This window comes from Spermophilus citellus (assembly GCF_964194105.1).
Source record: "Spermophilus citellus genome assembly, chromosome: 17".
NCBI lineage: Eukaryota > Metazoa > Chordata > Mammalia > Rodentia > Sciuridae > Spermophilus > Spermophilus citellus.
In genome coordinates this window covers 32307674-32324210 of record NC_138199.1, presented here as the reverse complement: position 1 = coordinate 32324210, position 16537 = coordinate 32307674, and the positions used below count along the sequence as shown (strand labels likewise).

The following is a 16537-nucleotide window of genomic DNA, read 5'->3' as shown; positions in this document are numbered from 1 at the left end:
GAGGATATACAATCAATCAACAAATACACGAAAAAATGCTCACCATCTCTAGCAATCAGAGAAATGCAAATTAAAACCACTCTAAGATACCATGTCACTCCAGTAAGAATGGCAGCCATTAAGAAGTCAAACAATAACAAGTGCTGGTGAGGATGTGGGGAAAAGGGTACACTTGTAAAATGCTGGTGGGACTGCAAATTGGTTCAGCCAATTTGGAAAACAATATGGAGATTCCTTGGAAAGCTGGGAATGGAACCACCATTTGACCCAGCTATTCCCCTTCTCAGACTATACCCAAAAGACCTAACTAAAAAGAGCATACAACAGGGACACAGCTACATCAATGTTCATAGCACCACAATTCACAATAGCTAGACTGTGGAACCAACCCAGATGCCCTTCAATAGATGAATGGATAAAAAAAATGTGGCATTTATGCACAATGGAATATTACTCAGCACTAAAAAACAACAAAATCATGGCATTTGCAGGGAAATGGATGGCATTAGAGCAGATTATGCTAAGTGAAGCTAGCCAATCCCTAAAAAACAAATGCAGAATGTCTTCTTTCATATAAGGGCGGGGGGGGGCGACTCAAAACAGAGCAGGGAGGAAGAGCATGAGAAGAAGATTACCATTAAATAGGGACAAGAGGTGCGTGGGAATGGGAGAGAGAAGGGGAATTGCATGGAAGATGATAGGAGACCCTCATTGTTATGCAAAATTACATATAAGATGGTGTGAGGGGGAAGAAAAAAGAGAGAGAAAAAAACATGTCACAGTAGATTGGGTAGAAAGAGAAGAGGGAAGGGGAGGGGAGGGGGATAGGAAGGGCAGCACAATACAATAGACACTGGTATGGCCCTATGTATAAACGTGGCTGTATAACACATGTGATCCTGCAATCTGTACACGTGGAAAAATAAGATTGAGATCACATACCCCATTTGAATCAAATGTATGATGCGTCAAGATCATTGTAATGTTTTGAGCAACTAATAAAAAAAATTAAAAAAAAATTGAGGAAAAAAATGTTACCCCTGCCCAAAAAAGCAAAGAGAATGATAAAGATTACAAATACTCCTATTCAAGCATCAACAGGGAATAAAAGTAACAGAAGAATTAGTCCCTAACTTCAAAAATATACTTTTTCTCAAGTTCCTGAACTGATTATGTAATACCACACTTAACTTGAACCACAGCTAGGTAAAATCTGAAATAAGTCAAACATGTATTAGAAAGAAATAGTAAAAAAATAAATAAATTTTTCTATAAAAAAAGAAATAGCTACAAAAATCCATCAACCATTAAATCCTTACCTTGTCTTTTTAACAAGAAATGGCTTTAGAGCTTGAAGAATGTTCCCTGTTTTCCGTCCAACTTCTAAATATAGATTTGGTCGATCAAAACTAGTACAGGTAATCTGAGGATTGTTCAGTTTTAACCAATGTACAATGTCTTCCCGGATTGAAGAACTTGCAGTTGCAGTGAGGGCAAAGATTGGAACCTGAGTGAATAAACATGATTTTTTAAAAAGGTTCACTAATTCTGAATATTTCTACTGCCTTCTTACAAAAAGAGTGTTACAGGAGGTACACTGTCAAAAATACCTTAAAATTACACTTTTTAATAAAAGAAAAAGAAGTCCTTAACTGTTTTTCAGTCTTCTAAACATAACGTTGCTTCTTAAAAAAAAAAAAAAAACAGAAATCATTTATAAGCAGTAAATACACTTTTCTTTGTTTTATTAAATTAAATGTATTTATTAGCTCGATATCTTTCCAGTTATTATTTTTAACTATTACATCTATAAATAGTACCCATATAAGTAAAGGTGCATTACTTACTTTTTTTTTTTTTGGAAAATCTAACTGTATAAATCAATGAGGTGTTATCTGTGGGTTTTTTTTTTTTTTTTGGCAGATTGGTGTTTTAGCGTTTTGTTTTGTTTTTTTGTCTCTCGTGAAATATATCACTTTACAGCTTTTCATATCTAAAAGCAAAGCTTCCCCTGACCTGGATAACCTCTTTCCAGTCTTACTAAAGTGAATCAATGGCATGGTATATATAATATTAAATGTGTATTATTAATTGCTTCCTAAAGCAATGAAACCATACTCTATTTTCAGTCTAGCAAAGACTCTGAATTATATAATCAACCAAAAAGGAACATAGCAGGCATGAGGAAAAACATACAATCTTTCAGAAATTCAAAGGCACGATAACAAAATATCTCCCATAAAACTACACTTCATATTTTTGTTCCTATTATATAAGGGAATCATACTCAATTATGCTATATTTCACAATCAGGAAAATAAATGGGTTACATCTTAAGGATGTTCCTAAGTAATTAGCTGTTCCATTACCAGAATACAATTTTCCTAAAAATATGTTTTGGCTTATTACAGACAGAGGAAACAATGTCTCAATAAAATGGTTTTTTTGGATATGCTGTAGCTATCTCACAAACCAGCTTAAATAATTATCTTTTGTATGTAAAAATTTACATATAATTTACCAATTCGCAAAGAAGTGTAGAGTCTGACTCAAAATTAAAACAAGATACAAATTACAAACTTTTTTGTTACATTTGCAATTAATATAGATTTACTGAATTAAAAACTATCTCATCTTGGGAGGTTTTATGAATAAAAAAATAAATAAAACCAACATGAGCAATTAATTGCATCATTTTTATATTCTCTATCCTTAAATTCTGTAAAACTTTTTAAAAACTTAACCCCAAAACTAATTTAATTGATCTCTGGCTTCCAATCAGACTCTTCTCTGAATTTTGAATGCCTCCATAAGGAAGTAGAGATAAATGGGCTAATTTAAAGAAGTTAATTTCTCTACCCAAGCCTTAATATAGATACATTTCTGTGTTAATATATAGGTACTAACAAATATATGGCTGAGAATAGGGAAGTTGAAAAATTAGAAGTTTTGGGCTGGGGTTGTGGCTGAGTGATAGAGCGCTTGCCTAGCATGTGTGAGGAACTGTGTTTGATTCTCAGCACCGCATATAAATGAATGAATAAAATAAAGGTCCATCAATGTCTAAATAAAACATTTTTAAAAAAATAGAAATTACTAGGACATACACATTCTCACCCTGACAATAAAGCATTTCCCTTAAGTGCTTCAATCAACTTATTTATAAATGCACTAATAAATACTTGTTTATCTGCATATGCAGATTAAAAAGGGAAGTTTTTTAGGATACAGCTCATAAGAAGAGAGGGTTAGGGCTGGGATTATAATTCAGTGGTAGAGCACTTGCCTCACATGCATGAGGCCCTGTGTTTAATCCTCAGTACCACATAAAAATAAGTAAATAAAAATAAAAGGGGAGGGAAGGGACCATTAAAAAAAAGAGAGTGGGGGGCTGGATATGTTTCTAAGAGAGATAATGTATCAGTAGACAGAAAATGCATTTACGAAAATATGGAAATTAAATGTCACATCTCCATAAAGTTAATGGAAACATCAGGCAAAAGAGCAGCACAGCAGTGAAACAAACCTGGCTTGGAATCAACTACTTGGTTTAATGTCTACCTTTAGCTGTGTGTTTATCTCTCTGAGCTTTGGTTTTGTCCTATAAAAAATGGCTACAATAACAGAACCAGTATCATCGAGTTCTTATGAACATTAAATGAGACAAAATATATAAAATGCCAAATATACAGGACAGCATAGAATACTCAAAAGTTTTCAACTGTAACCACCATTGTTACTGCAACAATTAAAAAGGTTTCTGTATGGAAATTTCACAGATATGGGCAGTAGCCCCAGATTTGCCACTGGCTTTGGCAAAGTGGGCTGTTAGACCCCTGAAATTTAAAAATCCCCATTTGCTTAGAAATTCCCAATTCCAGTGACCAGCTAACAGTGAAATGATTATAATATAAATAGTTACTCTTTTGCCTCCAACATTCTAAAAGTCACAGTTAAGAATGTTGCTTCTGGGATGGGGTTGTGGCTCAGTGTAGAGTGTTTGCCTAGCACGCATGAGGCACTGGATTCAATTCTCAGCATCACATGAAAAATGAAGTTATTATAAAAGGGAATGCTGCTCCTGCAACTAGAAAATAAAGTAACATAATAAAATTGAAGAAACAATAAAGATTCACTTCAAAAGTAAATAGAACCTATTCTTAGAATTCTGTTTTGGGTACTTTATGATGCTACGATTTTACAAAGAAGGTTGGGGATGTAGCTCAGTGGTAGAGTACTTGCCTAGTATGTCACTAGTGAGGCCATGGGTTCAACCCCAGGTACCACACATAATTTATAAGCAAACTAAAAAATAACATACAGGCAGGTTATGAGAAGGGTGATCATACATGCTCATTTTACTGGGCTACTCTAGGTTTATATTTGTAGTCACAGCATAATTAAGAATTTGAACCCTTAAATTTTCAGAAGCAAACTGGATAGATGCTAAATTATACTGCCACCTAGTTGTAATAAGTTACTAAGTCTTAAAATTAATTATTTGAGTTTATTAAATCTAGGTTTCAGGCATCAATTTTTGCCAAAACAAGCAACAAAATATAAAATAATCGTGTGATTTTATAAATCTAAGAAGATATTTAGCATATATTTCCATAGTGCAACACCCAAAGATTTAGAAAACTATAACTATTCCATTTGCTTCTAAATTTGGGTCATGTTTATTTTAACTCTATTCTATAATACACAGAGAATTTATTCCTTCATTTCAAATGGTTACTGAGTGTCTGCTGCATGCTTATCTTTTTTCCAATAGGTACTAGGAAGAAAGTAACACAAAGGACCAATATGTCTCATGGATTTCACAGTTCCCCCATTAATGTTACAGAATTTTAAGACTTCTGTAGAGATTTATGCCTGGCTGCTCTTTCTCAAGGCTCCTTTTAATAATTACTTCCAAATAGAAATCTTTGTGCCAAATGGCTTAGTGATATTTTTGCTATTTTTTAGACTTACTGAAATAATACAATAAGAAATCCAGGTTTATAACAGGTGTCCTAGTGACACTGGAATTAAAAAAACAGCACCAAGAACAATGAGAAAAATGATTGGGCTACAACCACCAGGTGGCATTTCTCACCAGTTAGCTAATACAGAGGATTCTTGAAAACACCAACAGAACAACATTTTCTCAGCCACTGCTTGACAAACACCCTGTCCCAGAGGTTCAACAGAAGGAACATGCAATGTTTAAATCATCCCAAGAAATGAAAATGATACAGTGACGTCAATAGCTAGACATAATAAAAGATTTAATTCCACCTGAAAAGTGTTTAAGAACTACATAAAATATTTAAAATTCCTTTTAAACAATCTTTCCAGTATCAAAGGCCTGGGAAAAGATTACAGAAAGCAATCTTCCTAGTTTCCAAAAGGTTGCTTTAAACCATTCTAAATTAATGAAAATAAGTTCTCTAGGGCACTTTGCCTATGGGATTTCACCATCAAATCCCTTCTCTATCTATTACATGTACTATTAACACTATCACTATTAATCTTTCTGTATTATTTGTACCAGTCCACATACTTTATATTGTTAGGTATTATTCATTTGTGTGTGGGTATATGTGTGTGTGTGTGTGTGTGTGTGTGTGTGTGTGTGTGATGTTTCTGCGTCAAACTCAAAGTCTCATGCATGCTAGTACTGATTTTATTTTTATAGGTATGAATCTAAATTCTTTTACTATCTGAAAGCAGAAACTATGTTTGATGCCTCTTCCAAATCATTTACTATAGAAATTAGCAGAGTCCTTTGGTGTAACTATTTATTACCCAACTCTTTCACAGCTATCTGTGTAGGAGAGTTACTGATTATCAGCTTTCTGATCAGAATTCATTCATTCAATCACCCAATTATTTACTGAGCATCCACCATGATCCAGGTACTGTTACAGATTTTTTAACCAATCAAAAATCCCTCCTCACAAAAAAATATTCTAGTAGGTGCTCACAGAAAACAGACAAAATATAGGAAGTTTAAAAAAATAGAGATAATAATAGAGATAAACACTATTTCTAAAAATAGCAAAAATATCTGAGGAAGATTTAATGTTGGGGAAGGAGGATTAATGTGATATTTCAAATATGGTAGCCCAAGAGACCTAAATGAGATGGCAATATTTCAGTGAATATCTGACCGAAATAAGGGAGCATAAATTAACTGGGTGAAAAGTATTCAGGAAGAAGGAATATCAGAGGCAAAGCTCAGATGCAGAAGTAAGGTAGGATAGAAGAAACTCACCAGGCTGATGCCAAACCACCTACACAGGCACTTCCAGTGTTCTGTATTTACAAAGTTTCCTTTGTGCCTCTTCTTTTCTTTTTTCTTGTTGGTACTAGGACTTGAACTCAGGGCATTTACCACTGAGCACACCCCCAACACCAGCCCTTTCATTTTTTATTTTGAGACAGGGTGTCACTAAGTTGCCAAAGCTGCCCTGAAACTTGTGATCCTACTATCTCAGCCTCCTGAGTTGCTGGGATTATAAGCATGTGCCACCACACCCAGCCTACCTTGGGTTATTGTAATTATTACACCTCAGCCTATTTCCTTTGTGCCTCTTTTGATGTACCCTGAATGCCGCAGCCAGTCTGGCTGGGCAAAATAACCGGGGGCTGACGAACAACTTGTGTAGGTTGATACAGCAGGAGTGGGAGCGTTTATTGTAGGACAACAGAGGTATTTATACATTTTGCACAGCTTATCTTAATAAGCATAAACTAGATACATCAGTCAACCAATAAGGAATCTCCACACTTAATAGCTTGCTTTTGTTACTTCTCAAACCACTCCCTCTGGCATTTTGCCAGGCACCATCCAGACTTGTTTACGAACTCTAATATTCCCCTGGCAAAATGCCAGGTGTTATTTTGACTTGTTTACAGACTCTAACACCTGAAATTTCCTTCCTTTCTGTGGCATAAGTCAAGAACCTGCCAGGGCCAAACTGAGATTCCTTCTCTCTAAAAGGGGACCTCCTCAGACCCTTGTCCAGTAATGTATGCATGACTGTATATGTAAAGCCCCAGGAAGGTGGAGTGGCTGGAATGCAGTGAATGAAGAGGCATTTAGGACAGGATAAGGTCAAAGCAAAACTGGAAGACTAGATCATATAAGACTCAGTAAGACATGGTATCAATGTCTGCATGCCACTACCAGAGGGTTTGGAGGGGAATATATCAGACATATTTAAAAAGTATTAGTTCAAATGTTGTACTTACATAGATAAGAGAAGGGGAAAAGTGAAACAGGAGATTACTGTAACAGTGCAGGTGAAAGCTGGAGATTTGTACCAGGGAAATGGCAGGGATCAACTGATTAGATCCTAAAGACCTCACAAGATTTCCTTACTGTTTAAATGTACTGTAGAGAGTGAGACAAAGAGTAGAGTTGAATGAAATTCTAAAAATTTTGACCTCAACACCAGAAGGATGAAGCTGTTATTAAATAAGATTTTGGAGATTCTTGGGAAGGGAAGGTCTAGAGTGGTGAGACTATCAAGAAGTCATTCTGAAACAGTTTGAGATACCTATTAGACATCTAAGTAGAAAAATCTTCAGAAGGTAACTATATATCTACATGAGTGTTTATATGTGTATGTATACCACATACACACAAGTATACACACATATATACATATTCTATAAACATTCTTTGGAATATTATATTTATATTCTATAAAATGTAACAAAAAATAATGATAATACCAAGTGCTGGCATGGAGGCAGAGAAACTGAATCACTCACATATTGCTAATATAAGTCCAAGGCTGTAATATAAACCTGGAGGTTCTCAGGATATAGATAGTATTAAAACTATATGTTGGGCCAGACATGGTGGGGTGCATGATTATAATCCCTGAGATTCAGGAGGCTGAGGCAAAAGGATTTCAAGTTCAAGGCCAACCTTGACAACTTAGCAAGACTCTATTTAAAAACAGAAAAATAGAAAGGGCTGGGAATGTAGCTCAATGGTAGAACAACCCTGGGTTCAATGCCTAGCATGGGGCAGGAGGCATGGGGGATGGGGGGAGACAAGGGCTGGGGAATATAAACTCTGTTAGAGTGCATGCCTAGCCTACAGCAGTCCCTGGTTCAATTCCTAGTACTGCAAAAAGAAAAAGCCCTATCTGTTAGATAAGATGATAAGGAATTTGAGTACCAAAGAATAAGTCCAAGGACTAAGGTTTCAAGCTTGCCAACATTAAAAGGATAAAGAGATGAGAAGGAACAAAGGAGACTAAGGCAAAACCAAGGAAGAACACCAGGATAGTATGCTGTTCTGTGACAAGAACTGTTTCAAGAAACAGTATAAAGACATTCAACAGAAGAAGGACAGCCTTTTCAACAAATGGTCTGGAGCATTATAAGGGAAAACAATGAACCTCAACCTAAACTTCACACCTATATAATTTAACTCAAAATGGATCACAGACCTAAATGTAAAAAATAAAATTATAAAGTTAAGGAAAAACAACTATATAAGTCCAGTACATCGATACTGTATATGCTATTGCTGGTTTGTCATTTAGTAGCTATCTTGGTTATGAGACCAGCAGTCAAGATATGGCAATACTTGCAATGGAGTTTTACTCAACCATAAAGAGGAATGAAATAATGGCATTTGCCAGTAAACAGATGGAAAGGAGAAAAAAATCATGCTAAGTGAAATAAGCCAGACTCAGAATATCAAAGGTCAAATGTTTTCTCATATGCAAAAACTAAAACAAAATAAGGGAAAGAAGGCAGTCGGGGAGGGGATCAGATATCACAAAACCTAGGGAATAGCAATGGAGTTAAAAGAATAAGATGGAGGGAAGAAGGGAAGGAAGAAGATAAATGGGATGAATCTAACAAAATCATGTTATATTCATGTATCAATATACCAAAGAGAATTTCGCATTTATGTATATATAGAAGAAAGGAAATTTAATAGAGTAGAGGAGAGAAAATCAGGGAAGGAGGAGGATTGGAAAAGAAGGGGATGAAGTTTGAAATTGAATTCCTTGCATGTATGATTTTGTCAAAATGAACGTAATTACTATGTATTATTATGATGCTTTAATAAAAAATTAAAAATAAAAATTATATGGCAGTGCTTATATTCAAATAGCACTTATATTACTTAGTTACTGCTCCAGAAAGCAAGAGTACTAGTACTGGCAATTTTATTACAGAATACTGTTATAATTATTCTCTTTTACTATTAGTTATGTTTGTTAATCTCCTACTATGCATAATTTATAAATATATAGGGTTTAGTACTATATGCTGCTTCGGGTATTATACCACTGGGGCTCTTGAAACATATACCCTATCAATAAGGGGGGAGTACTGTAACTATTATCTGATTCTTTCAGAAAAGGTTTGCCAAGCCTTATTCTATGGTATTTCTCCATATATTATAGACCAACCTTATAAAGAAGCCAAGGTTAGAATTTTTTAAAACCTTTCCCCTGATTACATCATCCGTTTGCCCTTTGATAAAGAAGTCTTCAGCTTTTTGGCCATTCCCCAGATCTGAATGCTCCACTTGGTGGAAATGTCATTAAAAAACATTAGACTTGGCAAAGCTTACCGTTGGGAGTGTTGCCTTTAGAGAGCTCAACATCTTGAATGAACTTCTAAAATCATGCCCCCACTCAGAAATACAATGAGCCTCATCCACAGCAATAAGTGTGTTACCTACAAAACAAAAAAACAAAAATGAGAAAAATAAAAGTTCAAAAAGAAAAAAAAATTCATCTAAATCAACATCGTTTTTTTCACTTAAGACTATATAAATATTACCCCAAAAACCCAAAATAACCGAAATCAAAATATTTGTTTCATACGAAAACATAAGTATAAATAATACCAAATAACATAAAAAGAACACTATTAGAAAAAGGAGAAGGAAAGAAATGTGGATAAAAGGCATTAGGATAGGGCTGGGGCAGTAGCTCAGCGGCAGAGCGCTTGCTTTGCACACGTAAGGCACTGGGTTCGATCCTTAGCACCACATAAAAGTAGACAAATAAAATAAAGGTATTGTCCATTTACAACTACAAAAAAATTTTTTAAAGGCATTAGGATAAAAAAAAGAAAGAAAAAGTATGCATTAAATCAAATAACATATTTATTAAATTTCAGCTTTTATTGTTATTCCTTGGGAAAATGAATGACTTAAACTATCACTTATGAACCATCTCACAACCATGTTTTTTAAAAGTGGCCTGTTCTATTTTTCTGAGGCAACACCTTAAATCTTATCTCATGGATTAGCTCTCAAAAGAAACAGAAAGAGTATATTTCCACCGAGATAAAGTGCATCAGTATCCAAAATTGATCACATATCATATTGCAGAAAGTTTCTCTAATACGTCATAGAAGACAAGATGAAATCCACATTGTCTAATGTAAAAGGGTATGGGAAGAACTAAATCTCATTACATACAAAGCAGGTAAGAAAAAATATAATTTGGTCCCCCCCGCCTCCCAGCATTCTCTCTACTCTTCCCACACTATAGACATACACTAAAACAGAGTTGATAGTGTGTAGTATTACATGTCACTGCAAAACCATCCAATAAAATGTCTTCAGACATTTCAAAGTAATGACTAATATTGGTTTTGCCCTCAATTTCGAAGTTAAAGACAAAGTTAACTTCCCTTTATGGGAGTACTAATAATGTTCTGCCAGGGTGGTGATTAAAAATATGTGCTCTGGAATCAGACTGCATAGATGTAAAATGTGGATCCACCACTTACCATGTGTATTTCCTTGAACAAGTTACTCAAGCTTTCCAAGTCTTGGTTTCCTGATGAATAAACTGTGGATAGTAATAGTACCTAACATTTCTTATAACTCTAAAGATTAAATAAAATCATTAACATAAAAGGCTAAAATAGGGCCTGATGCAAAAAAAAGAGTTTAATAAAAAACTGTTGTTATTTTAGTTATTATATGTCCATTTTAATCTAAATCCTTTTCTAGGAATAAAAAGTGAAATATTAACAAGAAACACTGATCTCAAAGAGTTCACAATTCTAAAAAAGGAAATGGACATAAAAATAAACAATGGCAATTCTTTGAGATTGTACTAGCTATGATAATCTGAACAGAGCATGAAAGAAAAAGAAAGCAAATAAGCAAAGTAGGTTGATTAGCAAATTCTTTGGTTACCAATTGAACATAACTTGCCTATATTCATATATAAATACACCTCCAGTGAAACTCAACATCATCTACAACCACAAGAATGGGATCCTAATTAGAATAAGTTATACTCCATGTATGCATAATGTCAAAATATACCGTCATGCATATCTAAAAATAATAAATAATTAAAAAAATAAAAAAGAGTGGGCATGGTGGCTCACACCTGTAATCCCAGCAGCTCCAGAGGCTGAGGCAGGAGGATCGCGAGTTCAAAGACAGCCTGAGCAATGGCATGGTGCTAAGCAACTCAGTGAGACTCTATCTCTAAATAAAATACAAAACAGGGCTGGGAATATGGCTCAGTGGTTGAGTGCCCCTAAGTTCAATCCCTGGTGCCAAAAAAAAAAAAAAAAAAAATGCAAAAAAATTCTCTGGTTACTGACTGGGAAATTTTCAGTGTTACCACTATACTTATTTTGGCTTTAGAAACTAAATCACTTGACAGATGAGGAGACCGAGGCTCAGAGAAGTTAGCACTGCGTCCAAGCTACACAGCTAGGGAGGGAGAATCCAAGCAGAGATGGACCGTGAAACCTGGATTGCAGTTTTCATCCAGGGCTTCTTTGGCCACAGCATGAATATTGGGAATACCCAAATTTGGGGACCCCTCTAGAAAGGTCTCTCTGTCTCCCTTTCTGAGCCCTTGCCCCACCTGAGAGCAGAGATGAGCTGTGTAAATCCTGATGGAGACTGTAGCTCATCTGGGCCCTTTATGGCCTAACCCAGACGGTGTTATTTTTATGTATTGTATTTTATTTATTTAGCTAGCAGTTCTGGAGATCAGATCAGGGCCTCGTGCATTTTGTACTACTGAATTACACCCCAGCCAGCATTGTTGATCTTTATATAGTCAACCTTCCTGACTCCCCACCAATCACCCTGTCCACATCTTATCCAAGTGTGAGGTGGCTATTTGGTAGCCCAATGGTGTAGAAAGAGTATGCGCTGGCTTAGAGTCAGATCTGAGCTCTGCTACTTAACTGCTGTGTGGTTAGGGGCAAGTAACTTCCCCTCTGAAGCCTCCCGCCCAGGGCCTGGCCCAAGTTGGAGCTCAGTCATCGTCACTTTGTCTAATGTGAGGCTTGCTGTCTTCCAGGGCATGGGGTATCTTCATGCCAAGGGCATCGTGCACAAGGATCTCAAATCCAAGAATGTCTTTTACGACAATGGCAAAGTGGTCATCACAGACTTTGGGCTGTTTGGGATCTCAGGAGTGGTCCGAGAAGAACGGTGAGCTGGCCTTGGGTGTGTGGGTGGGACGGGAGAAGCTGGCGTGCTGGGTGTATTTAGGGTTCATGCACATGGCCCTCCCCACAGAAAAGCCCAGGCTGGTGTGGTCCTGCCCTGTGGTTCTGGTCCAGAATCCCATCTGGTGATATTTGAGTCCCTCCTGGTGCTTGATTCACAGGGAGTCTGGGTCCCCTGACTCATGTGTCGCCTCACTGCTCACAGAACTGGATGAGGGACCAGGGTCACGTCCCCATGATGAGGAAGAGCTTCAGGTTTTATTTCCTCTGGTCTTGAAGGGGGCAGGGTAGGGAGAAAGGCTGTCTCCCCACACCAGAGAGAGCGGCAGCTGGGCTGCAGGGCCCCGCAGGCAGGCCTGAGACCCGGGCAGACTGTCCCACCCTCCCAGCAGAAAGACTTGGGCACCTTCACATGCAGGTCCCTGCCAGTACCGTCCTTGGCCTGCTTTCCTAGAGGAGCCCAGGTAGGGTCCCTGGGACAGTCCCTAGAAGCACCCGTGTAGGAGCAGGAGCAGCGTTCTGTGCTCGGGTGCCTTTTCTGCACAGGGCTGGGGTGGTTTGCTGACCTCGAGGCAGATGTGGGCAGGGCAGGTCTCTTTGCTGCCCACTGAAGGGCCTGTGTTCTCATCCTGGCCTCCAGGCGTGAGAACCAGCTCAAGCTGTCCCACGACTGGCTGTGCTACCTGGCCCCTGAGATTGTGCGCGAGATGACTCCCGGGAAGGACGAGGACCAGCTGCCCTTCTCCAAAGCCGCGGACATCTATGCATTTGGGTGAGCAGGCCCCCGGTGCACCAAGGACAAGCAGGAGGGCCCCAATCTGGGGCAGGAGGCTGAGGCAGGAGGATGGCGAGTTCAAAGCCAGCCTCAGCAATAGTGAGGTGCTAAGCAACTCAGTCTCTAAATAAAACCCAAAATAGGGCTGGGGATGTGGCTCAGTGGTCAAGTGCCCCGAGTTCAATCCCTGATACCAAAAAAAAAAAAAAAAAAAAAATTAGTTTTAACAATCAGTTTATTTAAAATATTATCATTTTATGGGTTGGGGTTGTGGCTTAGTGGTAGAGCACTCGCCTAGCACATGCGAGGCCCTGGGTTCGATCCTCAGCACCACATAAAAATAAAATAAAGATATTGTGTCCATCTATAACTAAGAAATAAATATTTAAAAAATGTTATCATTTTAATGTTTAATCAATATAAAAAAATCAAGGAGGTGTTTCATATTCTTTTTCCTACTAAAGTCTTCAGACTCCGGTGTGGGTTGCTCAGCAGCCTCATGTGGCAGGTGGTCCCCACGTTGGACTGTGCAGATGTAATTAGTGTCCCTGTCCCAGTAAGTTGAGAACGCTAAGGGGATTTGAAGAGGCCGAGGAAGGCTCACCCCCAGCCACTCTGCACTCTCTGGGGATGTCTTTCCCAGGGGGATCCGTGAGGGCCAACTCTCCTCCCTGACCTTGAACTGTGTCATTGCCTAAACATGATGTGTCCCTGAGCTGGGCGTGGTATTTTGTTACTACTTCAACATCCTCATGATCCAAGCATCCGCCCCTCTGGTTGGGCAGTTGTGTGCCAGGATCTCTCAGTAGAGAGTGGCGAAGCTGGGCTCCTACTTGGGCCCTACTTGGGCTCCTACATCTGTCCTGCGCTGCCTTGGGCCTCTCACCCCCATCGCAGCAGGCTGGGAGGGGCCTCATGGATGCCATCACACCATCACCCAAAGCCTGGAGAGGAGGAGGGCTGGAGAAAGGTGCTGGTCCTCAGGCTTGGCTCCTGGCTCTGTGGCAGCCAGGTCTCTGGCCATGGAGCCCCGGGCAGGAGCTCACCTATGGCGACCCCACAGGACTGTCTGGTATGAACTACAAGCAAGAGACTGGCCCTTTAAGCACCAGCCCGCAGAGGCCTTGATCTGGCAGATCGGAAGCGGGGAAGGCATGAAGAGAATCCTGGCCTCCGTCAGCCTGGGGAAGGAAGTCACCGTGAGTAGCCACCCAGAGGGACGCAGGGCTAGAGGTTGGACTGGGGGGGTATGACCTGGCTGCCCCTCCTTCAGCCATCAGGGAAGAGACCACTCGTTAGTGGTCTCAGCTCTGCCACCTGAGGTGTCAAATTAGACGCTAAAAACAATACTCGCTTATTGAAAATGAGGGAAAGCAGGGAAGCCTAAAGAAAAAAATAAAACCCATCCTGTATCACCCCACGTTAACTTTTGTCTTCATTTCCTTCCAGTCTTTTTTCGGGGGGTGGAGATATAGTCTTGCTAAGTTGCTTAGGGCCTCCAACTTGTGATCCTCCTGCCTCAGCCTCCTGAGTCACTGGGATTATAGGTGTGCATCATGGTGCCCAGCCCCAGTCTTTCTGTTTTTTTTTTTTTCCAAAGATAAAGTTTTTAATTATTGGTGAGATGAAAAGAGAGTAAATTCTTATATAATACTTATATGAAAGAAAAATTTAAAAATCACCACTGAAAATTCAAATAGTGGGGATAAGCTTTGGCATCAGACCTTTCTCCATAATTGTTGAGGGGCCGGCTCTTCCAGCATTGGCTGTGGGGAGCTTGGGGGCACGGAGAAACCCTTCTAGAGACCATTTCAGAGAACTGCATCTGCTTTATTGAGCGGCAAAAAATAGCTTTCATAGTGGGTATGTGCCAGTTTACATATGACAGTCACGATAGGCCAGAGGTGATACACAACATATCATATTATGGGAGTCCAGGCACCAAGGGTTCAGAAGCTGCCACGCAGGCTGGCTGTGTACCAACAGGGGAATAACTTCCTGTCAAAGGAGCAAGGAAATTGCTCTTGCTAGTGTTCTGACAGCACTTTGTCCCCAAACATTGCATTCTATGTTAGGACATCTCTGCTGCACCATGAGCAAGATAAGCCTTCTTCCAGGAGGGTCCAGAGTCAGGCCCACCAACACCTAATGTTTTTCTTGACTGCTCAAGAACAAATCGAAGTTTCCATGACAAACTTGTTCTCACAATGCTGAATTTCATAGTTGCTGAATTCTCATTTTTGAACGGATTTTCTTGAATGGTTTCCTTGCACTTGTAAGTCTCCCGGTCACAGCACAATCTGTAAACTCCTGGCCTCGGCACTGTCGGTGTGATCAGGGATAAGCATGTGTCCAAGTTCATGCACCAGAGGGGACAACACAGCCCTGTCATTAGTAACTCCCTCAGGTATCTGGGCAGCAGAGCAGTGGAAACAGTCATCTAGGTTTAGACCTCTGGAGGCTGTGAGTTAAAGTCATGAGCCATGTTGGTAGGATCATCACCTACAAATTCTAGACAGAGTGATGAATTCAGCCTCATCTTTTTTTTTTTTAGAGTACCAGGGATTGAACTCAGGGGCACTCGGCCACTGAGCCACATCCCCAGCGCTATTTGTATTTTATTTAGAGACAGGGTCCCACTGAGTTGCTCAGCACCTCGCTTTTGCTGAGGCTGGCTTTGAACCCTCAGTTCTCCTGCCTCAGCCTCCCAAGCTGCTGGGTTTGCAGGCATCAGCCTCATCTTCCTCCAAGACCTGCTAGATCTCAGTAGATTCCTTATGGACTGGTAGCAAGCAGCTAGGGCATCTTCAGAGGGCTCATTTAAAATGACAATTTGTTTGATTCACTTGGTTTCACAGAAATACCTGTCATCTGGTTTAAGTACACCATAATTGTACAGATACGCTCCCCCAAGAAGGACATCAAATGCTCATGCACAGCTCCAACACCAGGCTTTGGCCCCTGGATACCCCTGCAGCTCAGGTGCTGGGCAGGCTAGGTGACAAGCACCTCCCCACCCCTGGAGTGTCCTCTGGGCCTTGCTCTGGGCCTGAGTCAGTCAGAGGCTGCCTTCCCCAGGAGGTGTCCTTGGGCACCTCAGGAAGGTCGTGGTGGACTCTGGACATGGGGCTGGGCTCCTGGGGGTGACTGCAGACTCCTGCCTGGGCTCTGGGGCAGCTCAGATGGTAGCCGGAACAGCTGCTGTCAGTTCACGACGTCTCTTCTACATGACATTTTATTTTGCTCATTATCTCAAATCATTAGAAAATCCTATTGTCTGTGTGGCCTCTGGCTGCA

At 39.6% G+C, this 16537-nt stretch overlaps 1 protein-coding gene across 1 annotated transcript in view; it reads left to right on the top strand.

Moving 5' to 3' along the window:
- The first annotated feature begins 12129 nt into the window (after positions 1-12129).
- LOC308636049 (kinase suppressor of Ras 1-like) overlaps positions 12130-16537 on the top strand; it is a 16695-nt gene continuing 12287 nt past the window's right edge. The window contains exons 1-3 of the mRNA XM_081271088.1: positions 12130-12448; positions 13106-13237; positions 14304-14439. Coding sequence (XP_081127214.1) covers positions 12159-12448; positions 13106-13237; positions 14304-14439 — 558 coding nt within the window. The 5' untranslated portion in view covers positions 12130-12158. The remainder of the gene's footprint in view (positions 12449-13105; positions 13238-14303; positions 14440-16537) is intronic.